The following is a 21,858-nucleotide window of genomic DNA, read 5'->3' on the forward strand; positions in this document are numbered from 1 at the left end:
TGAGAGCAAGTGAAGAACAACAAAAAAACAAAGAAAAATATTGGCTTTTCATCTCAGAGCATATTTATCATTTGTTCCAATTTGTCCCTGAGAAAAACATAAGCAATCAAGAGAATATACTATTTAACTTTTATGTCAAAATTACTTCAACTTTTAAATAGCAAATTGTGAAGAATCCCTTAACTCCCCTAATATATAATGTTTCTGCAAATAAGAAAAAGCAGAACAGAAAAATGTGGTAAGGGTATCATATCGGGGCTCAGAAAAAGAAATCCAAAGTCTTTAAACATGCAAACATGCTCAATCTCATTCATAAGAGAAATGCAAATTAATCACACAGAGATTATTTACCTATAAATACTGGCTAGAGTTTTAAAGTATAGTAATATATTGCATTAAGAGGATGTGAGGAAGTGAAGTTTTCCAAGGATTATCAATGGGATTTTAAATTGCTACCACCTCTGTGAAAGTGAACTTGGATATAGAAAATTCAAAAAAAATCCCACATACTCTTTGATCCAGCAACTCATCTAGAAACTTAATCTACAAAAATATTCACACAAATGGAAATGACATATAGAAAGACATTCAACGGGGGCTCCTGGGTGGCTCAGTGGGTTAAAGCCTCTGCCTTCGGCTCAGGTCATGATCTCAGAGTCCTGGGATCGAGCCCATATCGGGCTCTCTGCTCAGCGGGGAGCCTGCTTCCTCCTCTCTCTCTGCCTGCCTCTCTGCCTGCTTGTCATCTCTCTGTCAAATAAATAAGTAAAATCTTTACTTAAAAAAAAAAAAAAAAAAAAGAGGGGCGCCTGGGTGGCTCAGTGGGTTAAAGCCTCTGCCTTTGGCTCAGGTCATGATCCCCCAGGGTCCTGGGATCAAGCCCCATATCAGGCTCTCTGCTCAGCAGGGAGCCTGCTTCCTCCTCTCTCTGCCTGCTTCTGGGCCTACTTGTGATCTCCATCTGTCAAATAAATAAATAAAATCTTAAAAAAAAAAAAAAAAGATGTTCAGCGTTTAATGCGGTAATGTTCATATTACAAGAAGTCTGGGAAGAACCTAAATATCCCTCAGTAGAAGATGGGTTAAGCAAAAAAAGCACTTGTAAAAAGAATTACTTTTAAAATTCATTTTAAATAATTAAAAAAAAAAAAGCAAGTGCAAAACATAAGAGGCAATTATTCATGTAAAAGTACAAGAGAAAAACATAGGCTGAATCTATTTCACTGAGAAGATGGGTGGCTCAAGGACAGGCAGATGAAAAACCTTTCACTGTAAGCCTTGTTAGTAACTTGGGAGTTTTGAACCATATTTTTAAAACCCTAAACAAACCCTCCAAATCTCTAAAAATGTACAAAAGACATGGGATATGTATTATGCACACAGAAATTAGTCTCCCTATTTCACTCATTTTTTTAAATTAAGTAAAGCCCTTCACCCAACATGGGGCTTGAACTCATGAACCCTGAGAACATGAGTTGGATGCTCTACCAACTGAGCCAGCCAGGCAGAAATTAGATGTATAATACTGTTTAACTATTTAACTAACATTATATTTTAAGACAAAGAATTACTTTCTCAACTTCCACTTACTAGAATTTAAGCATTTTAAAAAGAAATCTATCACGAACTGATAAAGTACAGAAGTATTACCATAAAAATTTAACTCATAATTTTCAAACATAAAAATGGTATTAACTAATGAAATAAAATACTGGTATAATTCAAGATTATTTAGAGTGTTTTATCAGGTATTAATAATACTTAACTACTATTGAAATGATTACAAATGGATAAAAATATGACTTAGAGTCAACACTTACACTGTTCTACACAAACTTTATAAGCTTCAGCACTAAAGCAATCAAATAAGATTTACCAAATTTATATGATAAACATAAAATTCATAATTGCTTTCTTTTTAAAAAATGAAACTAAAAATAAATATTAACTACAATTCTAATAAAGGCCCACTCAAGAGAACTTTCATTACAACAGAATGAATTTGGGGGAGAAAACTTATTAAGAAAACAAATATTCAGGGTAACCTCATGGATACTTACTTAAAATTCCTTATCATGTATTTAAGCTTGAGGAAACTATAATTGGAAATGTCCAAAAGTATGTATCTTTGACGATGCTTTTGTTGTTTTATTAATCTTGCCTAGAATTTCTTTCATCTCCATAAAGATTTTATTTCTGGATATAGAGCTTTGACAACTAGTTTCAGCAAATTGAAGTGCCAATTCCAATGTCTTCTGGCTTCCATTGCTGCTGTTGGGAAGTTGTTGATCAACCTGCCAATCCTTTGTTCATTTGTCTTTTTGTAGATAGCTGTTGCTGTGATTTTTCTGATCTTGTTTTCTATGGTTGCATTTTCATGTAACTATGTGGAAATTTTTATTATTATTATTATTACTTGGGATCCATTGAGCATCCTGAACTCTGGAAAATTAGTATTTAGCTCTTCAAATTGTGCTTCTGCCCAATCTCTCTTCTACTTCTGAAACTTCAATTAGACACATTTTCACTCTATGCTTTGTGGCTCTTAATCTCTCTCATATTTTCTATCTCATGGTCTCTTAGGCTCTAATCTGGATTCCTTCAAGTCTCTCTTCAGAGTGCCTAATCTGTTTCAACTCAATTCAACCTTAACTGAAGTCTTTGTTGATCTTTTTCTGCGTATGTGGTTTCCTTACATGCGGTTTTTAATAATTGAAACCCTTCTCCTTGGAAAAATATTTGTGGAGAAAAAAAAAATTTTTTTTAATGGCTTTTGTGATGAAAGTACAATCTTCCAGAAAGGGTTTGAGTAAACTTACTGGTTTATGAAGAGCCTAAACTCAGACTGAGTCCACCCTACATTAATGGGGTTTTGTTTTGTTTTTGAACCACCCAAGAGTTGTTTATTTTAACCACAAATCCATTCAAAGGACAACTCTGCTGTATCCTATCAGGACTTCCCCATTCCTTTCTGGTCAGGATCATAGTAAATGTCCTCAGTCTCCTCTAAGTTAGGCTGATAGCACAGTTTTTTCTGGTTCACTCTCATCCTGAGTATTACCTACACAGTTTTAAAGGGGAAGAATATTTTGAGCAGACTTGGGCTCCGATTTTTGTTGCCTGAGCCCTTGGAAGCATTAACAGTTGCAGCTTGTGTTCTCCCAGTGTGGCAAAGACTCTCAGGGTAAAAACAACTGAGGTATTTTGCTTATCTCCCAGTGTTTCTATTTTTGTTTTTCTGTGTTTGTTTTGCAATTAGTTTTGGCCTGGCAAATCCTTACTATCAGTTCTTCCAGTAGGCTTTTATCAAATTCAGTCCTGCAGTCTTAGTTGCTTTCAGTGAGAGTTGATCTGAGTAACGAAGTTCACCATACTACCCAAATCTTCAATGTTTCATACTATTTAGCTTTCAAAAACCTTGGGGAAAAAAATTGTACACAAACTATCTTGAAAAGTAACTTAAAACTTTAAAATCCAATGTTCACCGATACACTGAATCCCAAAGTTTAAAAAAAAAAATAGAATTAAACAAACCATATATTACAGAATTCCCAATTTAGTTCTCTGAAACACTAGATGAATCCAGCAATTTGAGTTTAAGGTTTGCTATGCCCAAGTAAGTGCAGCTTGGGTGAAAATCTCAAGAACAAAAAGTAAAATGATAACTAATATTTAACACAGAATTCTACAGCCTTTTTTTTTTTTTTAAAGATGAAAGCTAGGGTAATCTTATATTTGTCTTTAAAAATAAATCTATATAAAGTTGTTTATGTATTAAAAGGCCTTTATATATTTCAATATTTAATATTTTAATATAGTATTTTAGTTTTTGCAAAAAGAATTCCCACTCGTCAATCAGATGCTGGCATTGTGTACATATATATTAGTCACAGTTGTGAAAGAGGGTGGGGAGTTAGAATGTCTATGCTTTACTAATTTGACAGAACCACCTGTGAAATCTCATAAATCAACATGTGAAAACTCAAGTTTTAATCATATATATACATACAAATATCTCAGAAATTTCACTCCAATATAATACTGCCAAAACTTTATTTTAACTTGCCAGGAACTTATTTTATACCAAGTTTTAAAGTTTTATCTGCAACTATTTCAGAACTACAAGCAATTTTTAAAAGTTACTTCAAAATGGTTAGGTCAATTAGTAATACCCTTTAAATTGGGTAATTCTTTAAAAACACTTCTGTGTCATACATCAAGATAATTCTAAACAGCAGTAAAACTTAATCTATGATACCTAATCATCTCAGGCTATCAGACAAAAACATTTCCTTTGCATCTTAGATAAACTAGAAGAACACCTTTTTTAACCTGTTAACAGTAAAGCTATTAGATGTTTAATTTTATAAAAAAGGATACATTTTGCCATAAATTGGTACCATACTCTGATTCTTAGAAATTAAAATTCAAGGGGCACTTGGGTGGTTCAGTTGGTTCAAGTATCTGCCTTCAGCTCAGGTCATGATCCCAGACTCCTGGGATAGGGCCCACATTGGGCTCCCTGCTCAGGAGAGTCTGCTTCTCCCTCTCTCTCTACCTCTTCCCCCAAAACTTGTGCTCACTCTAATAAATAAAATCTTTTTAAAAATTGAAATTCAAGTTGTAAAACAATATGATCTCAATTTTACTTCCCACTGCAATTTTTCATCCAACCAAGTACCACTGTATGTCAAGCATCATTCTCAGTTCCTGAAACCTAACAGAGTACAAAGGAGAAATTATAAACACAGTAAGTATTATAGCTGAAAAAAAATAGAGTTAAGATTTGAATTTTGATGAGTTGGGAAAGAGGTGGCAAGTTTCATTCAGTAGCCATAGCCGATCTCTCAGTGAAGATAACACTTTTTCTTGCAGATTTGAAGAACGCAAAAGATTTACTTAAGCAGCTATATCTTTAGAGCTGACAACAGAGCTAATTTGTAAAGAAAAGCCTGGAGGTGGGAATATGTCTAGAACATTTAAGGAGGCTAGTGTGACTGATGAAGAGACTTTAATACATGAGTTATCCACCATACAATTATCAAGCACAAAATTTTATACTGAATCTGGTATCCCAGTATTTATCCCTCATATAGACTAATTAAAAACTAATCAACCTATCTGCATTTGACTAATACCTGATGTTTAAACAAAATTTACAGATATGAACTCAGTTAAAATGTACAAATTTTGTTATTGCTATACCAAATTCCACTTGGACGAGAGCCCTGATTATTGTAATGGTTTTGAAGGTTCCAGAAAGCAGCCAAACCCAATCAAGAACCAGACTCACTAATTCAGTGATCAAAGATGAAGTATAACCCTTAATTACTCTTACAGTTATAGAAACACTATTTCATGCAATCCCATTCTAAAATGGGGCGCCTGGGTGGCTCAGTCGTTAAGCGGCTGCCTCTGGCTCGGGTCATGATCCCAGGGTCCTAGGATTGAGCCCCACATCGGGCTCCCTGCTTAGCAGGAAGCCTGCTTCTCCCTCTCCCACTTCCTGTGCTTGTGTTCCCTCTCTCGCTCTCTAATAAATAAATAATATCTTTAAAAATATAGATAGATCATTATCACATCAATATAATTATTAATACTTCCCCCCTTATTAGTTTAACATACTGCTGTAAATAGACAATACTCCCACCCTAATAATTTTTGGACTTTAAGAAAATTTGAAAACTTAGAAATTTGGCACAGCTTTACCAAAAATAGGTTTGGAAACCAGCTGTTTTGCTTTTTTCTTAATTTTAGCCAGTCTATGTATTCCAAAAATATTCACAAGACATCAGGACATGAATTCCAGGATTTTCCTCAAAATAAGTTTCAGTAAGTGTAAGTGGCATTTAAAAATCTTGGTTAAATGTCCCTTTGGTTCAACTGTCCCTTTTAGTGCACACTTGCACATTAAACTCCATGTTTAACCAAACTGAGGTAGTAAAGTCTCAAATTTCTTTCATTAACAGAGTTTATAAAACGAATAAAAATCTTTTTTCCTGTGCATAAGTCAATCTAGAAATTCTATGTTACTGAATAAGCTAGAGACTGGTATGTGGTATCCTAGGACTGGCATTTAGTAAAAACATTTTTACTTATGGTGTAAACTTCTAGGAACCAAACTGATTAAAGCAAGCACTCAGGGGCGTCTGGGTGGCTCAGTGGCTTAAAGCCTCTGCCTTCGGCTCAGGTCATGATCCCAGGGTCCTGGGATCCAGTCTCGCATAGGGTTCTCTGCTCAGCAGTGAGCCTGCTTCCTCCTCTCTCTGCCTGCTTCTCTGCCTACTTGTGATCTCCGTCTGTCAAACAAATAAAATCTTAAAAAAAAGAAAGGCAACCGCTCAGATTTTACCTACCTATAAAAAAAATAACTAGTTTCTACCTTTGAAAAGGCTTTTTTCTCCCTGCAAAAGAACATTTGGCCAATTGTTACATTTTCCTCAAGCTATCTGAAGACTATTTCAGGGAATAAAAGGTCTCATAGCTTCTTAAATTCTCTTAAGTCTGAAATGCCAAGTAAAAATTAAATGAAACCAAAAGAGGATTTCTAACCAACATGAATCTTTCTTTGAAAAGTGAAAAGGAAACTTCCACTCAGTTAACATCTAAATTTATGTAGGCATGACTTAAAACAAGAACCCAGAATTATGTTCTCTCAACTTGCTGTTTTCCTAGAGCAAAATTACATTCACCTTACTATTTTAGCCATTAAAGTTTTAGACATTCAGGCTTTTCCCTCCAGTTCTATTTTCTAAAAGCTTGGGTGCAATTATTAACTATAGAGCTCATATTTTTATGTAACTAAGAAATACTTCAAGTAATGGTCGTAAGTCATCTGGTCATCTGTTTGAAATAGTGGGAAGGACTAGAAGTGAAATTCAGCTTACCAACTATCAAGCTGTTTCAACTGCTCAAATAAAGCAATGTTCTTTTTTTTCTTGCCTCTGTTGAGGCCTCAGCACTAGTGGTTCCCTTTGCAGGGACTCACAAATTTCAGGCCTGTTTAGAAATCTTGCTGTTTTACATCTCCTGGACCAACCTCCCATATTGTTTTCTCTATCACAGCACCTATCAGCCATATTGTTTCTCTACAACAAACTATAATAAACTTGTTCACTGAGATGTTCATAGCATGTTGGTGTCTAGCATCCATTTATGCTAGAATTAACTTGAAAGTTAATTCCCCCATCTTCTCCTGATACATGAAGTGAAAGTAGGACCTGAAATAACATATTTTCATGTATTTTGTCAATAGCCAAATAAAAACCTATGAAAATGTGCCCAGTGACTTTCTGAGAATCTGTAAATTCAATAGTCAATTGTACTACAGAAAAAGAGTATAAGACTTTGGGAAATTTTAATGAATATAACCCAGGCAAATATATCAATAGACATCTGTTAAGTCTTCATTCTAGTCAACATCCACTGATTCAGGGAACTTTTAAAGAACCCACATATAAAAATACTTGCCAAAGGGTTTGCTAATAAAATTCTGCATCTTTTAATCTGCACATCATTTCCTAGAAGTTAAGCTACAGTTACACTTTTCTCCCTATTCAGAAAAGATTAGAATAAACATCACTGTATACGCTGAAATGAATTTCTACAGTTCTTCAATTAAGAGAAATTTAAAACTGCAAAATTATTTTATAGGCAAATAATTTGAATTTTTACATTTCATAGATTTATTTAGGATCAACTGAGCAGTATAAGATGAAAAACAAGATATTACAGTATTCAGTGACATAGACTGGAGATGTACTCAAAAATATTTAACCTTCTAAGTCTGATAAACTATAGGTTACCAATAAATGGAAATATTGGCCCAGTTTCAGTAACTATGACTTTCCCATTAACTACAGAAGTTAAGATTCTCGGCATCCCTGGGTGCCTCAGTCATTAAGCATCTGCCTTGGGCTCCGGTCAAGATCCCTGGGTCCTGGGATTGAGCCCTGCATCCGGCTCCCTGTTCAGCAGGAAGCCTGCTTCTCCCTCTCCTACTCCCCCTGCTTATGTTCCCTCTGTCTCTGTCAAGTAAAACCTTTTTAAAAAGAAAGTTAAAAAAGAAAAGTTTTGTAACTTTTAAAAAGAGCACTAAATGTTGTGCCCCTCTGACTTCGATTTTTCATGAGGTCCCCCCCCATAATTTCAAGTAATTTAAAGATTTCCCCTCCAAAAATACCCACATACACACACAAACACACACACACACACACAAATAAAATAGTCTATCCTGCCAGAAAGACTTATTTTGCAAGACTTCTACACTTCTATGGAAACAAAGGTTAACTGTATAGTAAGCAGATATTCAAAGGCTAATATTCTTCACTAAATCCTATATTCTGGTCTTGATTTAAGACAATTCCATCTTAATAAAACTCACTGCTCATTAAGTAGAAAGTAAAATGTACTATTCTCATATTAATGTTGAATATAGTTTTAAAGACCACGTCCTTACAAATTAAAAGTCCAGAATTAGTAAGATTTCTGTTAGTGTTCAGAATTCCCTTGTTATCTGAAATTTTATCAAAATACATAAGGTTAAACTTTTTTAAATCTGTGAAAGGTAAAAAAACATAGCGTAACAAAGCAGAATTTTAGAAGATGTTACAAACCATAAGATGAAGCTGCATGGAAGTTACTATTCATGCTAACTTCTAAAACACTTAACAAATGTATGTGGTTGTTGAGTGGCTATACATAATCTATTTTTCAAAGAACTAGTTGCTCAAACCCAAGAATTAGAACACTTGACTATAAACCTCTTTCCCACTTTAAACATGAGTTTTGTTGATGCTAACAAAGTTGTTTAAATAATCTAAATCTCAGAAAAGCTGGTCATCTGAAAAAAAAAGAAAAAAAAAGGAGGGGTAACACACACATACCTCAAAAGGTAAACTGTGGTTAATCAAATATCCCATATAAAGTACTAAACACAATGCCAGAATATATTAAAATAACAATAATTTGAGCTATTACCATTGAGGACAGTAATAAGAATAAAGGAAAAATCACTATAGTAAGATACAACTGAAAATCAACTATGAATTTTTAAAATGTAACTTGAACTCTTTACTTCTAAAAATCTGCTCTGGAAAAATCTTTCACCTCCAAAAGTATCTTCATTAGGTAATGTCCACAGATTTTTTCCATAAAGTAGTTTTGCAGAACTATAACGAAAATATAAATGAAAAAACATTTGCTTACATTTAAGAACTCCAGTTCAATTCCATGCATATTTTAGGTAAGAACCGCAAAACCTTTGGGTTATAGCAAATGTATTTAAATTTAGAAAATAAGTCGCCTCTTGGTAAAAATATAAAAAACTCCCAACTTACTAACATTACATATCTAGAAGAGTTAATGGGACTTTGCCATTTTTATATAGATTATTGGAACGAATACTTGAATTCACATTAGTCTTTCCTATTCAGATAAAGAAGAGATGGATCGGAGAAATGGAAAAACTGTGTGGTAAATTTAACTTAAACACAAAGCACAGAAGAAAAAAGGACCATTATCGGGGCAGCTGGGTGGTTCAGTCGGTTAAGCAACAGGACTCTTGGTTTCAGTTCAGGTCATGACCTCAAGGGTTGTGAGTACAAGCCCCACATCGAATCCACAATGAGCACGGAGCCTGCTTGAGACTCTCTCTCCCGGTTTCCCCACCCCCTGTTCACATGCATGTTCTCCCTTAAGAAAAAGAAAGTTTAAAAATTGGAACACTGGACGCCTGGGTGGCTCAGTTGGTTGAGCGACTGCCTTCAGCTCAGGTCATGATCCTGGAGTCCCAGGATCAAGTCCTGCATCAGGCTCCCAGCTCCATGGGGAGTCTGCATCTCCCTCTGACCTTCTCCTCGCTCATGTTGTCTCTCACTGTCTCTCTCTCAAACAGATAAATAAAATCTTAAAATAAATAAATACATAAATAAATAAATAAATAAAAATTGGAACACCGTAAGGGGAAAATTCAAATAATCTTATCTATCACAGAAACAGGGAATTTTAGAAAAAAAATCCTAGGACAGCTGAAAAATGTAAACATAAGCTGCATATTAACTTGTATTAGAACACTAGTGTTCTTTTTCAGTATGATAATGGTATTGTGGTTATGCAGTAAAATATTTTTTATATAAACAGAGAAAGATAAAGCCTGTATGCCAAAACATAACATCCAGTCAAGGTAGAAGGTCTATAGGTATTTAATATTCATGTTATTCTTTCATTTTTCTATTTTAGAATTTTCATAATAAAAGCCTGAAAAGGGAAGCATACCCAGCTGGTTCTGTCAACTCTTGATCTTTGAGTCATGGGCTGAGTCCCACATTGGGCATGGAGTGTACCTACTTAAAAATAAATAACCTGGGGCATCTGGATGGCTCAGTGGGTTAAAGCCTCTGCCTTCAGCTCAGGTCATGATCCCAGGGTCCTGGGATTGCGCCCGCATCCGGCTCTCTGCCTGCTTCTCAGTGTACTTGTGATCTCTGTCAAGTAAATAAATAAAATCTTTCAAAATAAACAAATAAATAACCTGAACCTTCTTATAAATAAACAATGGAAGAGCTTAAAGTACAAAATCCTAGTCCATCGGATTTCAAATTCTGTGCCATTTCTGTTTCTCCATACTACCCTTTATAACTACAAATCTCCCACATTTCTTTCAAGAAATGACCAATTCTTCAAACATCTTTTCTGCACTACCAAAAATTGACAATGCCACTGTTGCAGTAACAGATAATCAGGAATAAATGTACTACTGCAGTTGAGACACAAAGCAAATAACCACCCCTACAATTAAAGGACTGTGTTGCAGACACCTATATGTAAGTTCTTTTGACTTGGAATGTATGTTCTTTAAATGTAAATCTCACTCTTCTGTGAACTCACCCATTCAAATTTATAATCAAACAGCCAGCTTTTAGGAAAATACCACTTCTATTGTTTAAGCGATCTTTAAAGAGAAATTATTTCCTTTAAAGTGTTAGCTTTCCAAATTTGTGCCTCAAGCAGTAAAGAAATTATTTAAGTACTTTAAGAATATAGCATTTGCAAACACAATGAAATACTTATCTAGAAACTTTTCATTCTTTTCTAGACTTTTTAAACTCACTTCCTAACCTGTTTTAAAGCCAAAGACCTGATGATTTAAAAATATATATATATTCTTATTTGAAATAACTTGCCATTTGGCTAATAAATCAGTAAGATACTAATTTTCTGTGGCCTACAGTGATTCTCATAAAACTAGTTAAGTTTTTATAAACCTAAGAATTGAGGAGCAAATGTTATCTTCCCCATGTGATTTATGACAGAATTTAAAGGCATTACTGAGAGTATGAGATATGAGATTTAGAAAACTTGCTAATCACAAACCACTGAAATCCTGTAAATCATTTTTTCGAATTCACTAACTACTGTATAAAAGAAAAAAACGTGGAGGGGAGTCTTGGTTAAGCGTCTGCCTTCAGCTCAGATCCCAGCATCCTGGGGTCCAGCCCTGCATCAGGCTCCCTGCTTAGCAGGGAAGCCTGTTTCTCCCTCTCCCAGCTCATGTCTCTCTTTCTCAAATAACAAAATCTTTAAAAATTAAAACGTTACTATTTAAAAAAAAATGTGGAAGCAAGTAAAGAAAAGCTGGCACTCTCCAACAGTTCTCAAATATACTCGAAGTTTGAGTCTATTGAATAGAGTACCTACTTACACTCAACAATAAAAACACACACACAAAAAAACTAGATAATCTGTCAGAAGAAAAACATCAATGATTCCTGACAAAACTGTTTAAAATTTCCAAATGAAGTGGGTGGTTGCTGGATGAGAAACAGGAGTTTTTACAGTCGTAGTATATCCCCATTATTTTATTAATGACGAAAGGAGAAATAGTGACTATACAATGGAGAAAATGGTCAGCATGGACATCACCGGTAAGAACATGTACCTCTGGATGAGATAGTGAGGACACACAATTATTTACAGCTTCTCAGCTATAATGTATATAACCTGAATCTGATGAGGAAATACCAAAGCTAAAGTTGAAGAACAGTTCAACATCAAAAGAGACTAAAGAGGAATGACAATTATGTATAGTAACTTTGAAGATGGTAATCTCACTAGGAAATTGCTATAAAGGGCATGATTAGAACAGTAATAAAAGTAGAACATGGACTATAGATTAAAGTTTGATTAATGATAGGGTTCCAGAATTTTTAAATGTTTATATATGAGATCTGTTATTAGAAAATACACCAAAATGGGGCACTTGGGTGGGTTAAGCAACCAATTCTTGACTTGGGCTCAGGTTATGTCATGCCCAGCATGGAGCCTCCTTGAGATTCTTTCTCTCCCTCTGTCTGCCCCTCCCTGCCTCTTATAAAAAAAAAGAGAGAAAAGAAAATACACTGAAGTATTAAAGGTTGTGAAGTATGCAACCCAACCTCCTATGGTTCAAGGAAAAAGAGGATTGATAAAGCATGTCAAATGTTGAAAACTGGCCAATCAGGGCAAAGCATGTGTAAGAGTTCTTGTATTATCCTTAAACTCTCCTCTAAGTTTAAAGTATTTTCAAAAAACAAGTTAAAAAAAGCAAAACGGCAGTTTACAACCGATAAAAGCAAAGCTCTTACTATTCAACCTATAATAAAGCTGATTAAATCATGAAATCCCCAGTGACTGGCATGCAATTTGAATCTTCCACTCTAAATGATAATCTAAATAGTGATGTTTATGCATTTTCTCACCTAACGTATCCTAATTAGAACAAAACCCCAAGAAATCACTTATTAAATGAGTTAAATAATAGTTTAAAAAATGGTAGTAGTTGTGGGGCACCTGGGTGGCTCAGTGGGTTAATCCGCTACCTTCAGCTCAGGTCATGATCTCAGAGTCCTGGGATCGAGTCCCGCATCGGGCTCTCTGCTCGGCAGGGAGCCTGCTTCCTCCTCTCTCTCGTTCTCTCTGCCTGCCTCTCTGCCTACTTGTGATGTCTCTCTGTCAAATAAATAAATAAATAATCTTTGAAAAAAAAAAAAGGTAGTAGTTGTTAAAATAAATGTACAGATAGTACAGGAAACATTTTTTTGTTGACAATCTTCCCCCAAATACTTTTAAACTCCCTCCTACAATATTGTCTAACACTTTCATGAGATAGTTTGTTAAGGTAATGAGATTTTGACATTAAAGTTTAATGAAATTTAGGTATTACTTCAGCTCTTCTACAAGTATCATTGATGCAAAAATTCTCAATTTTAAGATGAAAAGAACCAACTCTCCTAAGGACAGCTATAGACTGGAAATAATAAAATTACTATTTTTTAAAAAGGCTTATTTGATTTAAAAGCTACCAAAAGCCACTGAGGGAAAAATTTTTTTTAAAATAAGGAAACAGTTAAAAATGGTTAAGAAACAATACACTCCTGTGTGGTGAAAAATCCAGAAACCTTACTACAAAAATAGCTAGAAATAATGACCAGTTCTTTGTTGGAACACTCCATTTCCCAACCTCCCCCCACCAAAGAATAAGTGAGTAGTATATATAGTCACGTACTAATTAAATGCATGGATATTGGTTAATAATATGAAAATAGTAAGATGTGGTGGTGTTCTTGTTTAAAGACTCTCAAGGGTTAAGGGTTATTTATCAAAACAAAACAAACCACAAAAAAACAACCTGCAGTGATTTTAAGCCATACTCTCCAGCTAAAGTGGTCCTCTCTAAACACATGGGATTCAAGAGTTTGTTACTTAAATGATTATACTATCTTAAACAAGTTTACAGAGTTAGAAAATTGGGTTTCAAACCCACAGATTAAGTTAGCAACTACAAAACTGTCGAAGTTCATTAATAACAACCACAACCCTGCCTGCCGATCTAAAAAAATAGTTCACCATACTGTCGGGAATACTACCAAGTACACAACAGACACTTCTAAGATGACTTCTAGATTGATTATATATTGAGTGATTTATCACAGTGTAGTCAAAAGAGCAAGCCAGGAGACTAATGAATCACATTATAGTTCAAATACAGGTAGTATTCTGTGAGGTATGAAACATACTCACAGCAATAAGATTCAATCATTGCCTTTTTAAGCCTCAATTCCCCAAACTAGATGCCAGAACACCTGAGTTTCCACCTGCCCATCCTGTGGAGACTGAGTCAGCATTAATGGTATGCTAATTGCCAAACCTGCAGGGTTTAAAAGTTTCCCAGGTGATCCTATAACACTGTAGTTTCTAAACTTTTCTTCTAAGGAATAATATCTTGATTTATTTCACTCACATACGAGTTGGCTAAACTAATTCATCTTATCTTCCAGCTATGAATTATGGATTTAAACTTAATGTCCTCTTGGGGTTTAAATATCCAATACTTGCATATTCAGTTTGTTGAATAAAAATTTTTTTCAAGAAAATCATAATCGCAAAAGGGTCAATACTCTTTTTTTCTTAAAATTCAACATGAAAGTTACAGAAAATGTTCCCATTACCAGATTCTTCCCCTTGGTACAATGTGAGGTTATGGGTATTAATATTGTGGGTATCATTTTACAAGATATGTATGTACTGAATCTTTATGTTGCATACCTTAAACTTATGCAGTATTATATGCTAATTATGTCTCCACACAACTGGAAGAGAAAAAAAGACTATTCCCCATACAGACATATGTAAAGACGAACAATATTATCTGCATATGCTAAAACTAAAATTTTGTATTAAAAAAAGGTCATAATTGAACACATTCTATCACATAAATAAAAGTATTAGAAAGCTTAAAAAAAGCTTTGGGACTATTCTATTGGCCTTAATATATTTCAAAGCATTATTTCAAAACTACATTTCTTTTTTTTTTTTTTTTTTTTTTTTTTTAAAGATTTATTTATTTGTCAGAGAGAGAGCGAGCGAGAGCGAGCACAGGCAGACACAGTGGAAGGCAGAGTCAGAGGGAGAAGCAGGCTCCCTGCGGAGCAAGGAGCCCGATGTGGGACTCGATCCCAGGACGCTGGGATCATGACCTGAGCCGAAGGCAGCTGCTTAACCAACTGAGCCACTCAGGCATCCCTCAAAACTACATTTCAATCCTGTCTTTGACATTAGATTTTTGTTTTGATTTAGATCACTCAGTATTACCAAATTGAAAATTTTTCCTTGTGGGGTGAGGGGGGTCACATGGGTCTCCTAGCATACAAGTTGGTAAAACTTACCCCAGGTTATGCTTCCCTGAGCCTTAGAAAAGTCGTTTAGTTTCTCAACAAGTTGTATTCAAAGCAAATATTCACAGTTTTGTTGAAACTGCTGTGGATTCTGAGTATGTGGGGGAAAAAATTTATACAGACTTCAATTTATGCCATTACATCAACCAACTGTTTTCTGTTCCAAAGTTGCTAAGAGCACAACTGTTTAGTAATAAAAATTAAAGTTTAAAAAGTTAATTATTTACAAGCAAATACATGCATTCTTGTTCACATTTCAAAATACAGCTTTTTAATAGACATCACCAGTGTATGTTAGAAATCTTCAGTTCTTGGAAGTGCCTTGAACCAGACTCATTCAAAAAGGAAGAGCTGTTTGCAAGTTGAAAGCACAAACTAAACAAAAACAATAAACCCATTAAAAAATACCTGAGCCTTTGGCTTCAAGAGGTCTTTTTGCTTTTTAAGAGAAAGTCAATTAATTGCCACCTGGTTTCCTTATGCTCAAGTTAGAACCAAAAATGCAGAGCACCCTCAAAAGGCTTTTCTGTTAGGATTAGTTGTATTTCCAGTTATAGAGATTTTACTCTACAATATTAGAAAGGACTTATGTGTGTTTATTCATGGATACCATGATGCAGCATAATTTTAATTAATACCTCTTGGAATAGGGGAAGTGGGTCATATACCAAAATAGTCCCCTAAGATCTTGTATGATGCCCCACACTTGAAAAAAAACAACACTATTAGGTACTATATATTAAGTATTGTTATTCCACAAATGCCCAAGAAATTTAGGCTAGAGCATTATCCACAGGGAACTACAACTGCATTGACCAAATAGTCCTTTTTGTTCCATAAATTTTAGAGTATGTGTGCTTTTTATTAAAATCTGGTTAGAGATGCTTTTTCCATTTTCAGAATATACCATAAATCTTATTACACAAAATAAAGTAGAATATAAATAAGTTGGGTTAAAAATTTGAGTCTTTTCCAGAGGAAAAAAGATGAGCATTGCATTTTCAATGTTTATCAGTGACTTCAAAGATTGTAATTTTGCTTTATGAAGTGGAGAAATAGAAATATACAAGCAATTAGGTTCATTAGTACAAGGTTTTGCTTGAAAATAAATCACTACATTCCACATAAGATACTAAACTATCTAGAAGATAAATAGAAAATAAGATTTTTAAGAAAAGAAATATTATCTAAATTAACTATATCTTTCTGCAAAGTAGTTTTATTATACATTGCCTGGGTAAACAGAAAAGGCCTCAAGGGAACAACAACAACAAAAATGTATAGATCAAGTTAGTATCAGTGAGAAACCTAAACATCTATGCTACAATACTGGAAGGGAATATGGACGAGGTAAGTTCAATAAAACCCGAAATAAAAGTTTGCTACACCTAATAGTAAACACACAAATAACTTCTTTGTTTTAAAAATAGTATGTAATTATTTAAAGCACTTTCGGATATATGATCACTCAGTTCTGTGTTTGCAAATCATTCCTGTTTTTGTTTTTTTTTTTAACACCCCTACACTACATTTTATACATGCATTTGAGAAACTAAAGGTTAAAGATCACGTCGTGGTTTAGAGTACAATCTGAATAATCACACAGACATGGACCAACATTTATTACAAACAGGAAAAGAGCAGATCTATAAGAAAAGAGTACAGGTTTTTTAAAAAAGAGATTGCAAGCTGAAGTATAGAAAAGAAATTATAATCTATATGATAAAGCAATAATTTTATCTGCATTAAAAAAAATCACATTGCTCAGGATATACAAAACATGATTAACAGTAGTTTGAACTGCTACTTAGAGGAATTAAAACAGTATTGACAGTGGAGAAGTTTATTTCAATTTAGGTCACTCATGTTCCATGCTGAGTTCACTTCCATTTTCCAAGAGGAAAGGTATTTTTAAGAGTCATTTTTTCCCAAGTAGAAAGGTTATTTCGAAAAACTGAAATGTATACTTTACAACCCATTTATAAGGATTCAGTTTTTAAAATCTTTTAAATAAAAAGCAATCAATTCTCTACATACTTTTATTAAAGAATTACAGCTTTCACAGATAGCAAAATACATTGTTGCTATTACCAACAGCATTACCTTCTTCATTTCTCCTTCAGCTACCAATAAAAATCATCACCCTTTTGTAGGAAAATTTCTTATGAATGTGGCCCAATTCAAAACAAATTACTTCTACCAGTAAAATATTGTATCTTAGTGTTGCCACACTGATTACCTAGCTACATGAAAAGCTACAGAAACCACAAGCAGGAAAAAAGAACTTCAAAAAGAATATGGCAAAACCATAAAATGTTCTCAACTTTGTAATTTAGTAACCCTTCGGACTACTCCAAAAAGCACTGAGGCTCTGACTGGGTATTCCACTTATATCTGATGTTTCTATACAATTAACATATGAAACACCAAAGTAATTTGGCCTAATTCTGAATTTATGTAATTATAAGAAGTACATAGATGTTGGTCCTAAATGTCCTTTCATTAGACACAAAGAATTTTATCTCCAACAATTTCTATGCTTTAGCAAAAAAAAAACTAAAAGTAGGTAACAAGCTAGCCTTTTAATTTTACACAAGTAGCTAGGTACTGCAGGTGCCACTGAAGAAAAAAGCTGATACACTGGCAAATATGAAAAATACCAGATTAGTGTCATTAGCTTCTTCACTAAAAATTACTTATATTATACTCTCATTTGCAACTGATGCTGAGGTTTCAAATTTAAAAGCAAAAAACCCAAAAAACCACTTTTTGCTACTTTGTTCTGAAGATTTACAAATTTCTTTGCAGAAGCAAAATTATCTCGTTATCAGTGATGTATGTATTTTCATTTGAAAAGAACTAAATGTATTAGGACTCATATGCAGTGGTTTGGCTGACCATAAATAAATGAAACATATTTTTCCCGCCATGAAGTACCGAGTTACAACGAATGTATTAAAAAAAACTTTATTTTCTTGAGAGTGCATACAAAGATGTTATGTAAACGCTGTTAGTATTACCTTTAATGTGAAAACATTTCTTATTACTTCAGATTTTACTGTTTTATAAAAAGGTCATGTGTCTCCAGAAACATTAAAGGCCACAATGGGTGTTATGACCAAAGAATATTTTAGCCTCTTACAGGCTAAACAAAGTACAAAATGTGAAAATAAAAAAATAAAGAGCAAATCAGGAAAGAGAAAAACACAGCTCAGGATATGCATTTATGAATCAGCAATTTAACATTTTAATTCCTAAACCAAAAATGTCAATTTTACAAAACACACATTAATATATATTCTTCACCATTTTTCTCAAAAGATGTTTTATACATACATTCATATTTGTGTGTATATGTGTGTGAAATAACTGCAAATATTACCAATTAAATAAATTGGGCAACTGCTAGCAGCTCTGAAACAGTAAATGGAATGAGCTTGTTATGTAGACAATTTTCAGCCCCCTGAAATAACATCTGGTCTTAGGATTCTTTTTTAGAATGCAGTTGGTATTTTAGCTAGGAAATGGGAGAAACATAGTGTGTTCATACTCAAAGAATGGAGTATCTAACTGCCTATTTCAGTTTAACTTATGCTATAATAAAATGCATGAGTAAATACCTGAACATTCGAGAAATTTCTAAAACTAAAGGAAGTACTGTTTCATTATACAAAAACTATTATGTATCAATTATGTTCATTTCTGATGAGTTTGCATATAAGCTAATGTGTTTGTGAAATCAAACTGGAATGCAGACCAAGTACAGGTGATCCAGGTTCCTTGCTTTAATCAGTATTACAAAGCAGCACTGGGTTCAGCATACTTCAGACAGGCCTACTCACTCACCTGGTGAATTCCACGCCAGTCTACTCTGATGATTAAATATATTAAGGAAAGAAATGGTCCCAAAGGATAAGTGATGAAACCTTAAGGATATGGTCTTGGGCTAAAACCACAACCAAACTCCATGTAAGGTACAATCTCTCACACATACAAACACACACATCACATACACAACCACACACAAAAAATGTCACACACACACACACACACACACACACGCACACAATATGTTCCTGCTATTGTCCAGTAATTCCCTCCCACTCCCAAAGTAATACACTATAAACTACAGCACAAATACAGTAAGTACACTGTAGCCTCAGTTAAAACTGGGTGTTGGTTGGTTCCATTATGAGAAGCACATCACAGGTGGCACTGTGTTGTGAAGTCTGTTTAGTACTACTGGTGACTAACGCGCTCTGAATAGGTCCAAAAGAGAACCATATATTACCAAATTTTAGTCATTATGGAAAATGTTATGAGGCTGCAGTGTATTTGATAATGCTGAGAATTTAGATTACAAAATTAACATTCAAAATAAGAATACTTCATAGTATAAGTTATAAAGAGAAATGGATAGAATTTTCACTGTAATGTGGATACCACTCCCATCTCACCCCTTCCATCCCAATAAATTATAACCTGAAAGATGATTACTTGGTGCCACTGGTATCAATACATTAACGCTTTATTATCATCTTGACTGCTAATTCCAGTTGTCAAAAATGAACATCTCCCTTCTAATCATAATCAAGAATGAGGACCTTACTCTTTAAAATAAACATGCCTGATGTAAAATTTTAAGACAGTTAGAAAGCAAGAAAAAGAAAGAAGTATCACTGGGTAAATTATGATTACACATATTTGAATCACATTAGCTTATTCCTGAATAATGTAAACTTTATCCTATTAAAAAACCTTATCTTTAAATTACCAAAATGCTTACATTTATTGACAAACCATGCATTTTCACAAAAACCTGAGATAATTTTTCACCTAATGTTTCATTTTACCACTCAATATACCCTATGAAACTAAGTTAATATTTCTGTATTTTCTTATAATACCATTCATATTAGTTTGTAAGTAGGAATAAAAAGAAAGGAGTTCTAAATAAATGACACAGGAGGCAATAAATTGACACATGACAAGTAAATAAAAGGCTAAAGCACTCCAATACCATTGAAACTGTTTTAATGTTGTTGCAACTCCAAAATGCAACAATCATCAGCTTGTAAAGACCCAAATTTCAAAAATTCACTTTAATTACTCCTTCAAACCTATTTTACAAAATAAAGGCAAGAGACATTTAAATCCTCCTTGTCCTAGTTGTGCTATCTATGTTCCTAACTTGTTTTCTATCACTCTAGTGTATGCTGCAATTCCCATCAGATGCTATATAAGAAAAAATAAAATAAAATATTAACCTCTGCTTCAATGTATAGTTTCCAGAATCTGCCAGAACTGGGGAACTGGGCAACAAGGCGTTCATAAGTCTTCCGTGCTTTGTCTATAGGTTGATTCTAAAATTGAAAACCAATAAACAGCATTTACAATGTTAAGATTATGAAAATATTATTTACTGCAGAACCAAGTAGTGTGATTGGACCCATAGAGAAGGAAATGTAATCCTATATCACTAAACCTGTGCCTCTCGAATGAGAATGCTCCAAGCGTCAAGGTCATATGGATTCTCTTCTAATTTCTTTTCCGCTTTCTTCACCTTCTCTGGGACATACTCAGCTGCCTGGAGGAAAGAAAAATAAGGAACTGATGTTACGGTTTTAAAAGTTTCATGCCTAATTTAATCCAAGCACAGTTATCAGTCCCCAATACAAAGCATAAAAATGTCCTTTTACAAAAGAGGCCTGCATTTTCTACAATCTATATATACTATGCTATCATTAAGTCACCTGCATAAAAACAAAATTCAATGATTACATACTTTTAAAGCCATTATTAAATTTAAGCAAACCCATCTTTTACATAAACATAAAGCAGCCATTCTCAAACACTGTGGTCTCAGGACCCCCTTTATATTCTTAAAAATTACTGAGTATGCTGAAGAGCTTTTGTCTATGTGATTAGTTCAATATTTACATCAGAAATTAAAACTGATGAAAGAGTTAAATATTTATCCATGTACAATAAAAAATTATTTACATGTTAACATAATGCTTTTATGCAAAATAAATTTAAAAATTCAGTGAGAATATCCTATTTTATATATTTGCAAATCCGTTTAGTGTCTGATTTTTTTAAAGGTAGGTAGCTGGATTTTTCTGTCTGCTTCTGCATTCAATCTGCTGTGATATCACATCATGTAAAAATTCCACTGTTCTTTCATAAGAGATTAAGAGTGAAAGGGCAGAATAATTATCTAAAGTTTATTATGAAACTATGAACTCACAGATCCTCTGAAAGTCTTAGGAACCTCCCAGGTCCCTGGACCAATTTTGAGAAACACTGCTATATAGAGCATTCATCCTGAGCCACAAAAGAAAAAGCATGAAATGACATGGAAATTGTATTTTGATGTAAAGGTTTTCAAAACACGATTCACAAATTGTACAAACAGCATCATTAAAACTATTAAAAAGGAATTTGCGGTATAAGATCCTACTAAAATGTTTAGTGGTCACATGTGGGTAACAGTTTCATTTTTATTATAAAAATATAATCTAAAAAGAGTAATGCCTAAAATAGCCAGCACCTGAGGCAAAAATGTAAGTACCACTCAAACTGTTGTTCAGAATACCACCTGGGTGGCTCAGTCATAAAGCATCTGTCTTCAGCTTAGGTCATG

At 34.0% G+C, this 21,858-nt stretch overlaps 1 protein-coding gene across 1 annotated transcript in view; it reads right to left on the bottom strand.

Moving 5' to 3' along the window:
• Positions 1-21,858, bottom strand: part of CSTF3 (cleavage stimulation factor subunit 3) — a 68,941-nt gene that overhangs the window by 32,687 nt on the left and 14,396 nt on the right. The window contains exons 2-3 of the mRNA XM_059139104.1: positions 20,698-20,799; positions 20,480-20,575 (exon numbers count right to left, since the gene is read on the bottom strand). Of these exons, the coding sequence (XP_058995087.1) occupies positions 20,480-20,575; positions 20,698-20,799 (198 nt within the window). The remainder of the gene's footprint in view (positions 1-20,479; positions 20,576-20,697; positions 20,800-21,858) is intronic.

Source organism: Mustela lutreola, chromosome 1 (genome assembly GCF_030435805.1).
Source record: "Mustela lutreola isolate mMusLut2 chromosome 1, mMusLut2.pri, whole genome shotgun sequence".
Taxonomy (NCBI): domain Eukaryota; kingdom Metazoa; phylum Chordata; class Mammalia; order Carnivora; family Mustelidae; genus Mustela; species Mustela lutreola.